We start from the raw sequence: 16827 nt of genomic DNA on the forward strand, positions 1-16827 counted from the left end.
ACAGCGGGCAGCATCCACCCCACACAGTGGGCTCTGAGCCACCGCAGACCAGAGCACACTGTCAATGTTTAGTGATTGTCTGTGACGGTGCCGCGGACCGGCTGAAAAACCCCAACGGCCCGGTCCAGGTCCGCGGACCGGCGGTTGGGGACCTCTGGTATAGATGATAGTCCTCCAATATGTTGCTATTTTAGACTGGTGCCATTTAGAAATAGGATATATTGACTGATAGACCATAAAGTTATGACTATGTTAACTTTATAGACCAAAGATTCAGGTCCTCTAACAACAGGACCTTTTATTAACTGAACTATAATTTATGGAAAAAAAATTAAGGTGTAACCATCCTTTTTTTTTTTTTTTTAAATTTATTTTTTTCCATAAATCAGTAGAATACATGAAAGTAAGAAACTTTGTAACATATCTTAACAGAAAAATCTGATTCTTTAATATCCTGGACTGATCATTTAGTGTAAAAATTCTGAATTCAATGGTTAAATCTGTAGTCAGTGAAGACAGATTTTGATATCACTGAGATAGATTACAGTTGGTGCTCAGAAGATTCTATGGATAGAGGGGGAGGAGCTAGAGGCAGACACAGACCTTCTACTGGAAGTTCTCCTGAAACAAGGAGGGAGGAACTGCAGGAAGAAAGAGATATTCTATTGCAAGTTCTCCTGAAATGGAAATGAGGAGGGACGATCTAAAGGAAGACACATTCTACTGCAAGTTCTCCTGAAACAGGGAGGGAGGAGCTAGAGGATGTCGCCGACATTCCACTGCCAGTTCTCCTGAAACAAGGAGGGAGGAGCTAGAGGATGTCACCGACATTCCACTGCAAGTTCTCCTGAAACAAGGAGGGAGGAGCTAGAGGATAACACCGACATTCCACTGCAAGTTCTCCTGAAACAAGGAGGGAGGAGCTAGTGGATGTCACCGACATTCCACTGCAAGTTCTCCTGAAACAAGGAGGGAGGAGCTAGAGGATAACACTGACATTCCACTGCAAGTTCTCCTGAAACAAGGAGGGAGGAGCTAGAGGATGTCACCGACATTCCACTGCAAGTTCTCCTGAAACAAGGAGGGAGGAGCTAGAGGATGTCACCGACATTCCACTGCAAGTTCTCCTGAAACAAGGAGGGAGGAGCTAGAGGATGTCACCGACATTCCACTGCAAGTTCTCCTGAAACAAGGAGGGAGGAGCTAGAGGATGTCACCGACATTCCACTGCAAGTTCTCCTGAAACAAGGAGGGAGGAGCTAGAGGATGACACCGACATTCCACTGCAAGTTCTCCTGAAACAAGGAGGGAGGAGCTAGAGGATAACACCGACATTCCACTGCAAGTTCTCCTGAAACAAGGAGGGAGGAGCTAGAGGATGACACCGACATTCCACTGCAAGTTCTCCTGAAACAAGGAGGGAGGAGCTAGAGGATGTCACCGACATTCCACTGCAAGTTCTCCTGAAACAAGGAGGGAGGAGCTAGAGGATGTCACCGACATTCCACTGCAAGTTCTCCTGAAACAAGGAGGGAGGAGCTAGAGGATGTCACAGACATTCCACTGCCAGTTCTCCTGAAATGACAGTTGCTTTTAATTAAAACTACTGTTCTTTTTGCCTCCCCGTGCCTTTTACTGTCTGTAAATTTACCCGCCTGATAAACGGCTGTAGGTTGCCACACATATTCGACTTAAGTCAGTAAAATCCAAAAATGTTGGGGGCTATGGTGGGACCGGTATGCCATCTAATTTGTATATTAAAGGGGTTTTCCCATGATCAAAAGTTCATTTTAATCAACAGATCTTGGAATAATAATAATTTCCACAATAGAATATATTTAAATAAAATGTTCCTGTTCTGAGATAATCTTATAAATGTGCCCCTGCTGTGTACTGTGTAATGGCTGTGTCTGACCGTAGAGGAACATGGTCTGTTCATACCACATCTCCTGGGCAGGTGAGGAAGCAAAAGAGTATACAGACAGGACAGCCCGGGATCACAGCTGACTCTTTCTTTGAAGTAAAACATTGTTTAAAAACAGGCAGGGAAATGTTTTACCTAACAAAAAGAATCAGCTGTGATCCCATCCTGTCCTGTCTGTGTACTCTTTTTCTTTCTCCCCTGCCCAGGAGCTGTGGTATGATCAGACCATGTTCTGTACGGTCAGACACAGCCATTACACAGTACACAGCAGGGGCACATTTATAAGATTATCTCAGCACAGGAACATTTTATTTAAACACATCCAATTGTGGAACTTATTATTATTCCAAGATCTATTGATTAAAAATCCACTTTCGTTCGTGGGAAAACTCCTTTAAGTTCAGGCAAAGTTCTCTCACATACAGTTGAAACCAGAAGTTTACATACACTATATAAAAAGACACATATACATGTTTTTCTCAATATCTCACATGAGTCAGAGTAAACCTTTCCCTTTTTTAGGTCAATTAGGATTACCATAATTTTTAATATTTACCAAAATGCCAGAATAATGAGAGAGAGAGAGAATGTTTTAAGGCATTTTTATTACTTACTGCAAAGTTTACATACACTAAGATTACTATGCCTTTAAACAATTCTGGACTGCCCATATGATGATGTCATGAGTTTGGAAGCTTCTGATAGGTTTTTTTTGGCAACATCTGAGTTAATTAGAGAGACACCTTTAGTTGTATTTTAATGCACACCTGAAACACACTGCTGCTTTGTGTAGCATCATGGGAAAGTCTAAAGAAATCAGCCAAGATATCAGGAAGAGAATTGTGGACTTGCATAAGTCTGGCTCATCCTTGGGTATAATTTCAAGATACCTGAAGGTGCCTCGTTCATCTGTACAAACAATTATATGCAAGTACAAACAAGATGGGAATGTCCAGCCATTATACCACTCAGGAAGCAGACGGGTTCTGTGTCCCAAAGATGAACATGCTTTGATCCCACATGTGCATATCAATCCAAGGACAAAAGCAAAAGACCTTGTGAAGATGATGGTGGAAGCTGGTAAGATTGTGTCAATAACCACAGTGAAACGAGTACTGTATCAACATGGGCTGAAAGGCCACTCTGCCAGGAAGAAGCCATTAGTCCAAAAGAAACATAAAAAAAAGCCAGATTGATGTTTGCAAATGCACACAGGAACAAAGACCGTAATTTTTGGAGACATGTCCTGTGGTCTGATGAAACTAAAATTTAACTTTTTGGGCATAATGACCATCGTTACATTTGGAGGGAAAAGGGAAACTCTTGAAAGCCTAAAAAACACCATCCCAACTGTGAAACACGGGGGTTGCAGCATCATGTTGTAGGGTTGTTTTGCTGTAGGAGGGACTGGTGCACTCCACAAAATAGATGGCATCATGAGAAAAGAAGATTATGTGGCAATACTGAAGCAACATCTCAAGACATCAGCCAGGAAGTTAAAGCTTGAGTGGAAATGGGTCTTCTAAATGGACAATGACCCGAAGCATACTGCCAAAATGGCAACAAAGTGGCTTAAGGATAACAAAGTCAATGTTTTGGAGTGGCCATCACAAAGCCCTGATCTCAATCCTATTGAAAATTTATGGGCAAAGCTGGAAAGGCAGGTGCGAGCAAGGAGACCTACACACCTGGATCAGTTACACCAGTTTGGTCAGGAGGAATGGGCCCAAATTCCGACCAACTATTGTGAGAAGTTTGTGGAAGGATATCCAAAACGTTTCACCCAAGTCATTCAGTTTAAGGGCAATGGTACCAAATACTAATGAAATGTATCTAAGCTTTTGACTTTGCAGTAAATAATAAAAATGCCTTAAAACATCCTCTCTCTCTCATTATTCTGGCATTTGACAAATATTAAAAATGATGGTAATCCTAATTCACCTTAAAAGGGAAAGGTTTATTCTGATTTCATGTCCTATATTGAGAAAAACATGCAGATGTGTCTTTATATAGAGTGGATGGAAACTTCTGGTTTCAACTGAATATCCGATGAGGTAAGTAGTGAGCTTGTTGGATATTCTAAAGGACGCAAGCTCCGGAGGTGTCTCCTGTGGCTAGGTGTGGCTAGTGGCTATCTAATATATATGTCCTGCTGAAGCCTGTGTACAGTTATAGACTCACCTATTTAACTGTTTGTATCTTTCAGCTTCAAGTATAACCACTTTTACAGGAGAACCCAATTTGTGTCCTCGGTGTGAAAAGAAAGTGTTTTTTGGTAAGATGTGTATATATATTATTTAAAAAGATCTATAAAATTGGGTCAGAAGTAGCATCAGGACTTGTAATTTTTATTTTACAGCTCTTTTTTTATGATTTTCTTAAGTTAAGGGGGTTTTCTGACCTAAACATAGATTTCTGCATTTACTCAACGTGCCTGCCAGCTGCTGAATCCTGACAGTGTGCTGAGTGCAGAGTACAAGGATTCCCCTCTATCGCCAAATAGAGCGAGCAAGTATGGGGTTTAAAGTCACCTGATTTGGAACGGAGACTGTCTCCAGCAACAAGTCTGTCAAACTCTCCAAATCGTCATAAAAAAAATGCAAAACTCATCAGAAACTTGGAGATTCTGCTCCAAAAACACCGCTAAAGCGCTCCATGTGTACATAGTCTCACTACCACCAGAAGTGCACAAAAAGATGCTCTTACGTGCTCATGAGTATGATCCTGTGTGCCATAGATTCACTATATATTGATGCCTTTTATCAGATTAGATATATAATTTATTATGTTTTTGGATTTATTTCAGTTGATTTTTTATTTCCGTCTAATTTAATTTATCGTTCTAATTAATTTCTATTTTTTTAAATATTTTTTTTTCTCTTGTAGCTGAGAAAGTGACCTCTCTTGGGAAAGACTGGCATCGACCTTGCCTGAGATGTGAACGTTGCTCGAAAACTCTAACTCCTGGCGGCCATGCCGAGGTGAGAAATATTCTTTATTTGTATACTTAGACCAACAGAAGGGCCTGCGCTGGAGCCACAGGGGTTAGAAATGGTGACAATAGATCCTTTACACTAATTTTGAACCAATCTCTTCCTTCTTAAAAAGAAAAATTAAAGTTATCACACACCTTTAGGGCAGTTACTCGGCTCTATATTACACCCAGACTCCCCCCATGGTTAGCTAAATCAAACTTAGACCACCACATGGTGATGAGACTTTGGCGCAGCGATTGGACTAGGCATCTGATATTTTTCACAAATAATCACCTATAGGACTGATAATCTGCCAAATAATATTACCGAGCATAAAAGCGGCGGTCTGCTCCGTCCAGCGCGCTCTGCGGACTACTCTCGTATATCTAGACATCTGATATTAATGCTGGATAATAAAATGAGTGCTTCTCAGCTGCTGGCGTTGGCAGGGGAGTCCAATTACACATATGGTCTATAATATATTTTTTTATATACCAAAACAGCTGCTTTTGCTAAATGTGCATTATGTCAGTCCTGAATATGCATGTGCACAATCATCAGGTACTCTCCTACATTTCGGCAAGGCTTACACAGAAATAATGGCATCGCGGCGTCGCATCGGACTCAAATACGAATCAGCTGTTTTGCACAAATATTTTCGGTCGCTCAGCTTGTCTGAGAATTGCTATCACACCTGATTACTATGGCAGAAAAGAGCAACCAAGACACCTAGTTACTTGCCTGATTTGCCATGTAGGATGTGGGGGTACATGGTGAACTTTGGTGCAACACAGGTCGCTCATCCAATTGCTGTATGCCGCCGCTACATTGCAGCATTTGGCATGTAAATGGGGTGGCATTGTAACTCAAAATGCAACTGAGCATAATGTATAGGCAAAGACCCTGATTCCAGTGGTGTCGCTTAGTAGGCTGCTTGTTGTAGTTTCAATACAATCAGTGTTTTATCAGCAGGAGATTATCACTGCAGGACTAGGTGCCTTGTGAGTCCTAGTCAACTGCTCTGTGTAACCCCGCCCCCACCACTGATTGGTAGCATGCTGACAGTGTGCACAGGAAGCTGCCAATCAGTGGTGGGGGCGGGGTTATACTCAGTCAGTTACATCTACAGCAGAGAAGACTGATCTGTGACTGTATCAAAACTGCAGCAAGCAGCCCAGTAAGTGACACATCCCTGGAATCAGGGTCCCTACATCATGCTCCTTTCAGATTACTTCGCAAAAAAACTGCTGACAGATTCCCTCTAAATAATAGATAATTTTCCAATGACTGCTTATCCTTAAGAGCGCCACCGGCTGGCGACACAGGTGATTTACAGATAGGGTCTCTCTGCTCCTTTTACTTACACAATAGCATAGCTTTCCGAACCCTTGTTTTTTCATTAGTACGCAGTAGGGTACGGACAGGCGGCCTCCATGGACAATTAGTTTGTCGCCACATTTCTATACAATTTATTGATCTGATTGCTGGGAAAACCGTAAATATATGTTTAAGCTGGTGGGTGACAGTGGTGCCGCAGAGAGGTAAACGGATCAAAGCGTCTGGGCTCATTATTCTGCTATGAAGCCATGGATGGATGCTTTCTGTAGTGGTGCACTCACTCCACAGCGCCGAGGCATATGTAGTTTACCGCTACCCCCGTGTGACTGAAGGGTTAAAGTAAAGGGGTCTGTCACCGACCATCAGTCTGCATACCTGGAGGATTTTACATTCTTGTGCAGCAAGTGGCCTGCGGATCCCTTATCTGGGTGTATGTGGTCAGCTAGGAAGGATAGGGCTTATCCATTACACACACACATGCGATAACGGAGCAAACCTCCCGCAATATTTGCTCGCTCTTATCATATGACTTTCTTGTTTTATGCACAGTTGGTTTTAATATTTAGAGGCCAGTACGGTATATCCTTAGGGGTACACGTCCTTACTCCCACATATATAGCCACCCTTGGGATCTAGATTGGAGAACTGACTAGACCTTTGCAATGCACTTGCAGAATTAGTTATTAGATTAGGGCATATGAATGACTTCTGGCAGACCTGGTCCGTCCAAAAAATACATTAATAATTAGCCAAAAAGGCTCAAGATGCTGCACACGTAAAGACTTTGCAAAGTGGGCCTGATTGGACCAAAGTCGGACAAAGCTTTTTTTTTTTTTTTTTTTCTCTACCCTATTGGCCACATTTAGTACTACATTTACCCAGTACTGGCGTCTGTATGAAAAATGAGCAGGTAGCAATAATGTTGGTTGCGCTCAAAAACAAAAAAACAGCATAATTTCTTAAAACTCTCATTTTATGAATTGGTCTAAAACATCCGGATAAGCAAAGTTGTCGAGGGGGAGAAAAAAAAAGCTTAATAAGAATCTGTCAGCAGGACATGATGTTGGCGGAGAGAGCCTGATTCCAGCGATGTGTCACTTACTGGGCTGCTTGGTGCAGTTTTGATACAATCCCTGTTTTCTCTGCTATAGATGTAGCAGTTGTCAGAATGCTGAGCTGTGTATAATTCCTCCCACACCACTGATTGGCAACTTGCTTACAGTGTACACAGGAAGCTGCCAATCAGTGGTGGGGGGCGGAGTTACACAGATTAGCTGGACTGTCTGACATCTAGTCCTGCAGAGATAATCTGATGATAAAACACTGATTGTATTGAAAGCAGCTGAGCAAGTGACACATCCCTGGAATCGGGCTCTCAGCCCCACCACTATGCTGCTGTCAGATTATGTAGTAAAAGGCTGCTGACAAATTCATGAACCGCCTGCGCCATTTTTAAGAATTTGGTGACAAAAAAAAGGTCAGAATACCACTAGACAAAGGGAATAATTTTTTATTTTTAGTTTACTTTTCTATCTGTTCAGATATTTTTTTCCAGACTAATAACAGTTTTAGATATAGCTTGTTAGTCTGTGATGTACTTAGACTCCCTGTTCCTCTGCAAGCTCCGATATCCGTTCCTCTCCTGTAAGCATTCTTGGCTGGGGTCGGGCATCCGCAGGTGTTTTGGCGTCTTCGCGGTGTAGGACTTTCCTAATACTGTGTAGATGAATAACTCCTCATTCAGGCAATATTGTCACAAGCTCCTTCAATTACCCCCCCAGTGCCATAACGGATCTTATTGTTCCAGGAGTCCGCGGTGTTGAATGTCTTCTATGTTTAATTCATGCATTGTTGTTTCTGGATTCCTTTACAGCAGCTAATCGGCTCCATTATCTCATTACCTTTCCATAAGCAGTTAAACGTTTATATCGTTTGTCCGCAGCTTATAATAGGCTTTACATTTTCTTGATCTGAACATGATAATATTAAGACGTTTCTTACAAAAGACCGAAACAAATTCAGCCAAATTGTGAAATTTGCAGCAGGTGGCGCTAGGAGTCTGCGCTTATTGCTGTATAGGGTATTATTATTAACCGGCGTTGTACATATGGAGTCTAATGTGGCCGATTCTTCAAGCATTAGACCTATAAGAGGTTGCAAATTTATTGAACACTTTCCATGACTTAAAGGGGTTGTCCTGGCTTAATATAAAACTTTATCGATGGCATGTATGTAGTGAAAATGACACTTGCCTTCCGTGAATCCAGCGCAGACCGCTCTAGAAGTAATGACATTCTGTCACAGGACCGCTGAAGTCATGTGATGAGAATAGTGTATCAATGGATATTTCTCTCACCTGAACCCTGCAACCAATCACAGCGTTTTTAGCGGCCCTGCAACAGAGGAATCTAGATTTAAATTTCCTAGTCTCACTTCCGACCATTTCTCAGTTACACATTAATAATTTTCTGTTTTTACAGCACGATGGGCAACCCTATTGTCACAAGCCTTGCTACGGCATCCTTTTTGGACCAAAGGGTAAGTCTGCAAAAAAGGCAAAAAACCCCAGAAAACTTAATGGAATATTCCAGCAAAACACATCCAATTTATTTTTATTGCAGCTCTGTATGAAAACAAAGGACAAGGGCTATGCTCCTATATCAATAAATGAATATGCAGGTGCATGTACATTGTGACCAATATACAGACATACAGTACAGACCAAAAGTTTGGACACACCTTCTCATTTAAAGATTTTTCTGTATTTTCATGACTTTGAAAATTGTACATTCACACTGAAGGCATCAAAATTATGAATTAACACATGTGGAATTATATACGTAACAAAAAAGTGTGAAACAACTGAAAATATGTCTTATATTCTAGGTTCTTCAAAGTAGCCACCTTTTGCTTTGATGACTGCTTTGCACACTCTTGGCATTCTCTTGATGAGCTTCAAGAGGTAGTCACCGGAAATGGTCTTCCAACAATCTTGAAGGTGTTCCCAGAGATGCTTAGCACTTGTTGGCCCTTTTGCCTTCACTCTGCGGTCCAGCTCACCCCAAACCATCTCGATTGGGTTCAGGTCTGGTGACTGTGGAGGCCAGGTCATCTGGCGTAGCACCCCATCACTCTCCTCCTTGGTCAAATAGCCCTTACACAGCCTGGAGGTGTGTTTGGGGTCATTGTCCTGTTGAAAAATAAATGATGGTCCAACTAAACACAAACCGGATGGAATAGCATGCCGCTGCAAGATGCTGTGGTAGCCATGCTGGTTCAGTATGCCTTCAATTTTGAATAAATCCCCAACAGTGTCACCAGCAAAGCACCCCCACACCATCACACCTCCTCCTCCATGCTTCACGGTGGGAACCAGGCATGTAGAGTCCATCCGTTCACCTTTTCTGCGTCCCACAAAGACACAGTGGTTGGAACCAAAGATCTCAAATTTGGACTCATCAGACCAAAGCACAGATTTCCACTGGTCTAATGTCCATTCCTTGTGTTCTTTAGCCCAAACAAGTCTCTTCTGCTTGTTACCTGTCCTTAGCAGTGGTTTCCTATCAGCTATTTTACCATGAAGGCCTGCTGCACAAAGTCTTCTCTTAACAGTTGTTGTAGAGATGTGTCTGCTGCTAGAACTCTGTGTGGCATTGACCTGGTCTCTAATCTGAGCTGCTGTTAACCTGCGATTTCTGAGGCTGGTGACTCGGATAAACTTATCCTCAGAAGCAGAGGTGACTCTTGGTCTTCCTTTCCTGGGGCGGTCCTCATGTGAGCCAGTTTCTTTGTAGCGCTTGATGGTTTTTGCAACTGCACTTGGGGACACAATCAAAGTTTTCTCAATTTTTCGGACTGACTGACCTTCATTTCTTAAAGTAATGATGGCCACTCGTTTTTCTTTACTTAGCTGCTTTTTTCTTGCCATAATACAAATTCTAACAGTCTATTCAGTAGGACTATCAGCTGTGTATTCATCAGACTTCTGCACAACACAACTGATGGTCCCAACCCCATTTATAAGGCAAGAAATCCCACTTATTAAACCTGACAGGGCACACCTGTGAAGTGAAGACCATTTCCGGTGACTACCTCTTGAAGCTCATCAAGAGAATGCCAAAAGTGTGCAAAGCAGTCATCAAAGCAAAAGGTGGCTACTTTGAAGAACCTGGAATATAAGACATATTTTCAGTTGTTTCACACTTTTTTGTTAAGTATATAATTCCACATGTGTTAATTCATAGTTTTGATGCCTTCAGTGTGAATGTACAATTTTCATAGTCATGAAAATACCGAAAAATCTTTAAATGAGAAGGTGTGTCCAAACTTTTGGTCTGTACTGTATATACATCACTATGCAGTTAATGGATTCATCAATTCTACTGTTGCTACACATGTAAAAAACTGCAGAGTACGAAGTCTACAGTTTTGATCAAAATTGAGAAAGCCCATCCACCAGCGACTAGATAACCTCATAGGGTGGTCCCTAACTCTTGTAACATACCTCTTTGTGACCAAACAGTCCTCAAACTGGGAAAGAAGAAATTGGTATCCAGTTTAGCTGTAATTAAATCCTGTCTGGGAAGAATAGATAAGGGTGCTCAGCCCAGGGGCGTTGACTTTGTACTGTATGATTAATTAGGTGAGGTACTCTTGTCACTGGTGGATAGGCTTACACAATTTTGATCAACTGTATACTGCCTGACTATATGTCTGTATATTGGTGAGTGCGTTCGTATACCTTCACATTAATTTTACCTTCACATTAATTTTATGTTGGATTAGGTGAGGTCACCTTGTCGCTGGTGGATGGGCTTACACAGTTTTGATCAACTACATAGTATCTATATCTATAGATAGATAGATTTGATCAGCACTGTGTCCCCCACCGGTATCTGGACATAAAGACCTTTACGTGACTACTGCACTCAATCGGGGACCAGTGAGTGTGTACAAGCACCTGCACCTTTACTAGTTTAACACTATAGGTGTGCCGACCTTGTCCGTATATTTTTTGCATTGTGTATTTGGGGAATGACCGCCCAATGGGTCGCGCACCCTTATCCACCCATATTTCCCAGGCAGGTGTTAATTACAGCTGGATCATATCTCTTCCGTAGTACATTTGAGGCGAGGTGAGGCACTAGAGTTGGGTCCCATTTTGGATTAGGTCGTTGATGGATGGGCTTAGGTTATTTTGATCAAAACTGTACAAACAAGTATCTAACATTTTTTACATGCGCAGCACTAGAATAATTCATGTACTCATTAGGTGTCCTAATTTCGTACCACAAACACTTTGTTGCAGGGTATATAAATTGTATGAAGGGGGATATACCATTCAGACATGGATGGATACTTTTTTAGTCTTTGTGGATATTTGAGAAAGTGAAAATGACCTTTGAATAAAGCAAGACGAGTTTCCAGGGAAGAGAGAGGAGACATCTGTTAGTGAGAGCGTACTTCAGTTACACTTCGCGGTTACTTAGATGCACACATGTGTACTTGGCTTACAGCGCGCTCTTCCTTTCTAGTCTGCGAACTCTCAATCCGTTTCATGTGTTAAAAGCATCTTGACGATAAATGTTTTCCCACCCCAGAAAAATTCAGAAAACAAGAAAGCAATGGGACAAGAAATAAGACATCTCGTATATCCAGAGACAATGGGTGTGCATGGATAGAAGGGCAAAAGTAGGGAGCCAGAACTGCTTTATGAGGTGCATTAACGGCCTGCAACATCTCTATTTGTTAAACAATTATTCATACCCCTTTCATAGAGGAACGTTTCTTATATGGGACCGTCCTCAATTAGAATGGGTAGCAAGAGTATCTGTGTCACTGGAGGACCCAGCACGTTCCTGCATATTTATTTTAATAGGTGTAATGTAATGCATCACTTCACCTGTGGTGGCACTGTTGGACAATTAAAGAGGACTTGACGCCAGTTCAAAAGTGACCATATTTTCCTCTCATTTTGTTCCTGCCTCCCCCTGATTATTCCTTAAGTCCGCCATATGGTTTTAGAGATATAGGCTCTTGGGATCCTCGAGGGCGAGTCTTTAGGCTGCTCTGCATTTTGATCCTAGGTTCCATGCCCCCTTGATAAAGACCATAAAAATTAGCACTAATTAAGGCCCATATGTCTGGAACCATATGGAGGATTGTAAAAAATGGCACCGCAGGAATAAAATAAGATCAAAAACTGGCCATCTTTTACCTGGTGACAGATCCTCTTTAAATACACTGATGTTTGGAACACCAGGGCAACAACGCTTATTTTTGACGGACCTTTGATACCGTAAGAGATTTATTTTAGTATTTATTGTCAGCACAGATTTTCATTAGTCACATCAATCCTTGTTTTTCCGCTGCTGTGTATTTGTGAAGGCTGCAGCCAATCAGCTACCATTGATTGGTTGCAGCACTTACGTGAAGTTGTTTGTCAAGAGACTGGCGGGGGGACACAGGGGAGAGAGCAGAGGTGTGCTGCCAGTCCAGGAGGTAAGGATAGCACCTAGGGGACATTAACTGGAGATAGTCCTGTAGTGAACAACCCCTGTAAGGATCGTCAGACTGTCAACCAAATGATCATTGGGACAACCTCTAGCTGGAAATCTGCAAAATTTACTGAAAGGAATCACACATTTTTATTTTTTTTGAGCTTGAAATTTCAAGACACTAAGGAGTAACCATTTATTTTGCATTTCCAGGTGTGAACACGGGAGGAGTCGGAAGTTACATCTACGATAAAGATCCCGAGACAAAGGATCAACCCTAAGAACACGTCCCCCTACGGACTCCTCTCCCAACACTTGTACCACTTCTAGCTGATAACACTATAAAGCTGACGATAAATCGCGGGAACATGTAGATAAAAACCACAAACCCTTAGAGCAGTTGCAATGAGCGAAGTGCACTCCTGACAATTCTGTATTTTGTACCGAGCATTATTTGCCTACACGATTGATTTACTGACGTGACGATGGAAGGCATGAAGTCTTGTGCTACGTGTATAGGGGTCTATGTGCTACTAATATATTCTATGTTTTATTTGTCCTTTTGGGTTCAGCTATAAGGGATGTTTTCAATATTAGATATATAGGAGGACATGCTTCTGCTTTGTGTCACAGACACTGGGGTTACTCCAGGTGAATGGCAAAACCTTAAAGAGAATCTCTAACCGGGATAGATCTTTGGCTTGGACATTACAGCTAAGTTATTGGGTTGTTATTGTCTCCACTAAACCCCTGAGTTCCTACAATGGGGTGAGAATAATGCTGTATATGCTAGTGATATAACACTTGTGCTTTCAGCCAGTCAGACGTGCCAAGAGAGATCATGTGACTCTGGGACTACTTCCTGCCTCCAAGGAGTCCGGAGTCCTGGACTGTCAGTATTATAGAGTCCATAGAACAAAAGGGAAATGCAGTAGAGAAGTAGATTGTTATCCTTTTTTAGGAATTCTTACCCTGTTCATCATCTACAATTTATTAGGTATCATGAAGGGAGGATATTCTGTAGGTTTAAACAAAATTTTGGAAGGAAAAGTAAAAAGGGAAAAACTTCTATTTCAACCTAATACCAGTTGAAAAGGCATCAAAACTGCACTGTGTGAACTAAACTAAATGTAACAAAAAAAAAAAAAAATACCCATTTTTCTGTCAAATGTTTTGTTGCTGTTCAAAATCTGAAATTACCTTTTAAATAATTTCACTGGATTTTATTCACAAAAGAAAGTCAATTCAAGGCCGGCGATTTTTTTTTTTTTTTTTTTTTTTTTCTTCCAATCAGCAAAATACGCAATAGAAATCTACTGTTTATTGTGTTTTTTAATTTTTTTGCGTTTCCTCCTTTTTTTTACCTTGGCGTTTTTGTAATGCGTTTTTTTTTTCTGGTGCACAAATGTTGTGATTCCACTCTGAGGAATATTTTAGACTTCCCATAGAAGTCTATGTAGAAAAAGAAAAATTCTTATGAAATCGCATCCACTTTTCTCAAACTGTAAAATGCAGCAGGTTTTTTTGCACAAAAGAAAAAAAAATGCAAAGTTTATGCCACGTGGGAACATGGTCTAAATTAATTTTTACGCTTCGCAGGGATCTACCTGGGTCGCTTGTAAAATCTAAATAAGTAGTAATTACTAGTAAAAAAAAAAATCACCATGTGTCCAGTTGAATCAGCGAGTAGAGCATTGGCACGAGCACTAGATTGATATGACTTCCATGGCTGTTATTACATGACTGTTGGGTTCCTATAGTCTGGAACATGTAGTTCCCACCCTCATCCTCCCAGCTCTGATGATGAGATCACTCCCCAGATTCCTAGGTACTATTGTCAGGACTTTACCAGTGGCTCCTAGACTAATGCAGATTGGAACAGAACCAAAACCAAAGGCGGCAGATTTAACGGGAAGTTTGACACTACTTCTGCTCTTTGCATCCACTCCCGTTGACATACAGTATATCTCAGGTATTTATACAGGATATGGCACCAATGTCTGATGGATGTGGGTCCTGGAGCTGGTGCAAATTGATCTCGGAAGGTAAGAGGTTTGCAAATCCTCAAGACTACTGATCTAGCTGTTAGATCGGATTCCCACGACTCGATCCGCCCATCTATAGCAGTGATCTCTCCATTCTTCAAAATGTGTGAAATGGGGACCAAATAGTTTGGTGTGAATTGATTCACACGTCCCAGTCCATCGGCCACGATAGAAGTCAGCAGTCTCCGGATGGGAACTGGAGAACCTCCTCTTACCGGACGGCATCTGCTTCCGTTGCTCTTCTTTTGATTCACTGGCCTAGCACGATGTCGTTGTCTAACAAGTCTCGCCAATCAAAAGAGTTGTGGACACTGTCAGGTAAGAGGCTTTTCTCTCGTTCCCGTCTAGTGGCCACTGGCTACTATCATTGCCGACAGACTGGCACATGCGAATCAATTCGTACCAAACTAGTTGGTCCCCAGTTCACATTTCGAAGAATGGAGAGCTAGCTGCTAGTTGTGGGTGGATCGATCTGTGGGACTCTGGTCTATCATCAGTAGTCGTTAAGCGGGACCCTCAAATATCTCTTGCCTTCTGGGAAATGCCGTTGCAGCTTTTAATTAGCAGGGCTGGTGTTTGTCATGCTGCAATGGTTAAGTCGCACCACATCTACTAATCAAAAGCTGCGCCGGGAATCTCGAAAGGTAAGAGGTTCGCGAGCCTCCTGTCCTGAGGCCAGAGACTGCCAACCTGGCTGAATTGATCTGCCCATCTCTAGTTGACACCTCTCCGTTCTTCAAAGTGTGAAATGGAGACCAACGAGTTTGACTAGGACCTGCGTATCAATTCCCACCAATCGGCCACGATAGTTAGCAGTTTTCACTAACTTTGCATATGATGACTATAAGTGAAGAACAAAACTCTTCAGGAGGATTTTATCACCTCACCTGAAGAAGGTATTGACCATTTCAGAAACATTAGTTCGAACCTCTTCTTATAACATCTCCTTTTGTCTCTTTCTCGTTTTACACATATGTACTGGAAAGATCTCTAATAAGGTGCGAACAAGTCCAGATTCTGTAATGATTGCTCTATGTATCATCTCTACCAAAAATGGAACAAACGTCCAAAATCTATTCCAGAAATTTCCCTGTATTGTATTCCAAATAGTGGACCTTGTATTACTTTTCGCCAACTTTGCATTTATCCTAGAAGTATATTACAGAAATAATGCAGTATTAATGATATTGTAAACACGCCTTTTTCTGCATGCCTTTTTATCCTGCTGAAATAAATTATGGCAATGAACACGGTGTTCTGTCTTGTTTTTTGGGAATACAAAGCACTGAGAATACGACGTGATAGACCCCTGAGTTTCCACATGTATGGTTCGATTCATTATTGCATTTGCATCAATTTTTTTTTTGTCTAGTTTTTTCTCTCATGTCTGTTATTGTTTTGCGACAAATTCTTCTTTTAACCTCTTACTGACGTGTCATATGCTAACTCCCTGACTTTGCAGGCTCAGGAACTGAGCCCCGTGTCTTTGCCAGCAGATGATGTCTGTATTATTCAGCCATCATCTGCCTCTAACAGCTGCGCATGTCTATTTATGACACCGGTAATTACCACGTGCGCCCCGGGGGGCTCACACTGTTCTAAACGCTCATCGGCAAGGTGCCGACTAGTTTCTGTGATAGTCTGGGGTCTGCTGTAGACCCCATGCTGGTCTTGACAGTATTCCTGTGAAAGCCAATCTGCTGTTGCCAGAAATACGTATTTTCAAGAAATGAAAGTGATCAAATTATAATCGCAGATTGAAGTCCCTATGAGGACTAACAAATGCAGTAAAAACTAAAAAAAAAAAATGTAAAAAATATTAAAAAATAGAATCACCCCTATTTTTCCCTATTTAAAAATTTTAGAAATAAAAAAAAAATACACATGTGGTATTGCTATTTCCATAAAAGTCTGATGTATCAAAATGTAAAATGAATTAACCCGATCGGTAAACGGTGGGGAAAAAAAACCTCCAGAATTGCGATTTTTCGGCCAGCGCAAAAAAAAATGCAATTTGAGTCAATCGAAACATCGTTTCTACCCCCCCC

General features: G+C 41.5%; 1 protein-coding gene across 1 annotated transcript in view; it reads left to right on the top strand.

Moving 5' to 3' along the window:
* Nucleotides 1–14020, top strand: part of LOC141153897 (cysteine-rich protein 2-like) — a 90042-nt gene extending 76022 nt beyond the window's left edge. Inside the window, exons 5-8 of the mRNA XM_073639146.1 lie at nt 4131–4199; nt 4811–4905; nt 8718–8775; nt 12948–14020. Of these exons, the coding sequence (XP_073495247.1) occupies nt 4131–4199; nt 4811–4905; nt 8718–8775; nt 12948–13015 (290 nt within the window). The 3' untranslated portion in view covers nt 13016–14020. The remainder of the gene's footprint in view (nt 1–4130; nt 4200–4810; nt 4906–8717; nt 8776–12947) is intronic.
* The last annotated feature ends 2807 nt before the right edge of the window (nt 14021–16827 follow it).

The sequence above is a fragment of the Phyllobates terribilis genome, unplaced genomic scaffold, assembly GCF_046119375.1.
Source record: "Phyllobates terribilis strain yellow unplaced genomic scaffold, ASM4611937v1 Scaffold_7__3_contigs__length_470593459, whole genome shotgun sequence".
Classification (NCBI taxonomy): Eukaryota; Metazoa; Chordata; class Amphibia; order Anura; family Dendrobatidae; genus Phyllobates; species Phyllobates terribilis.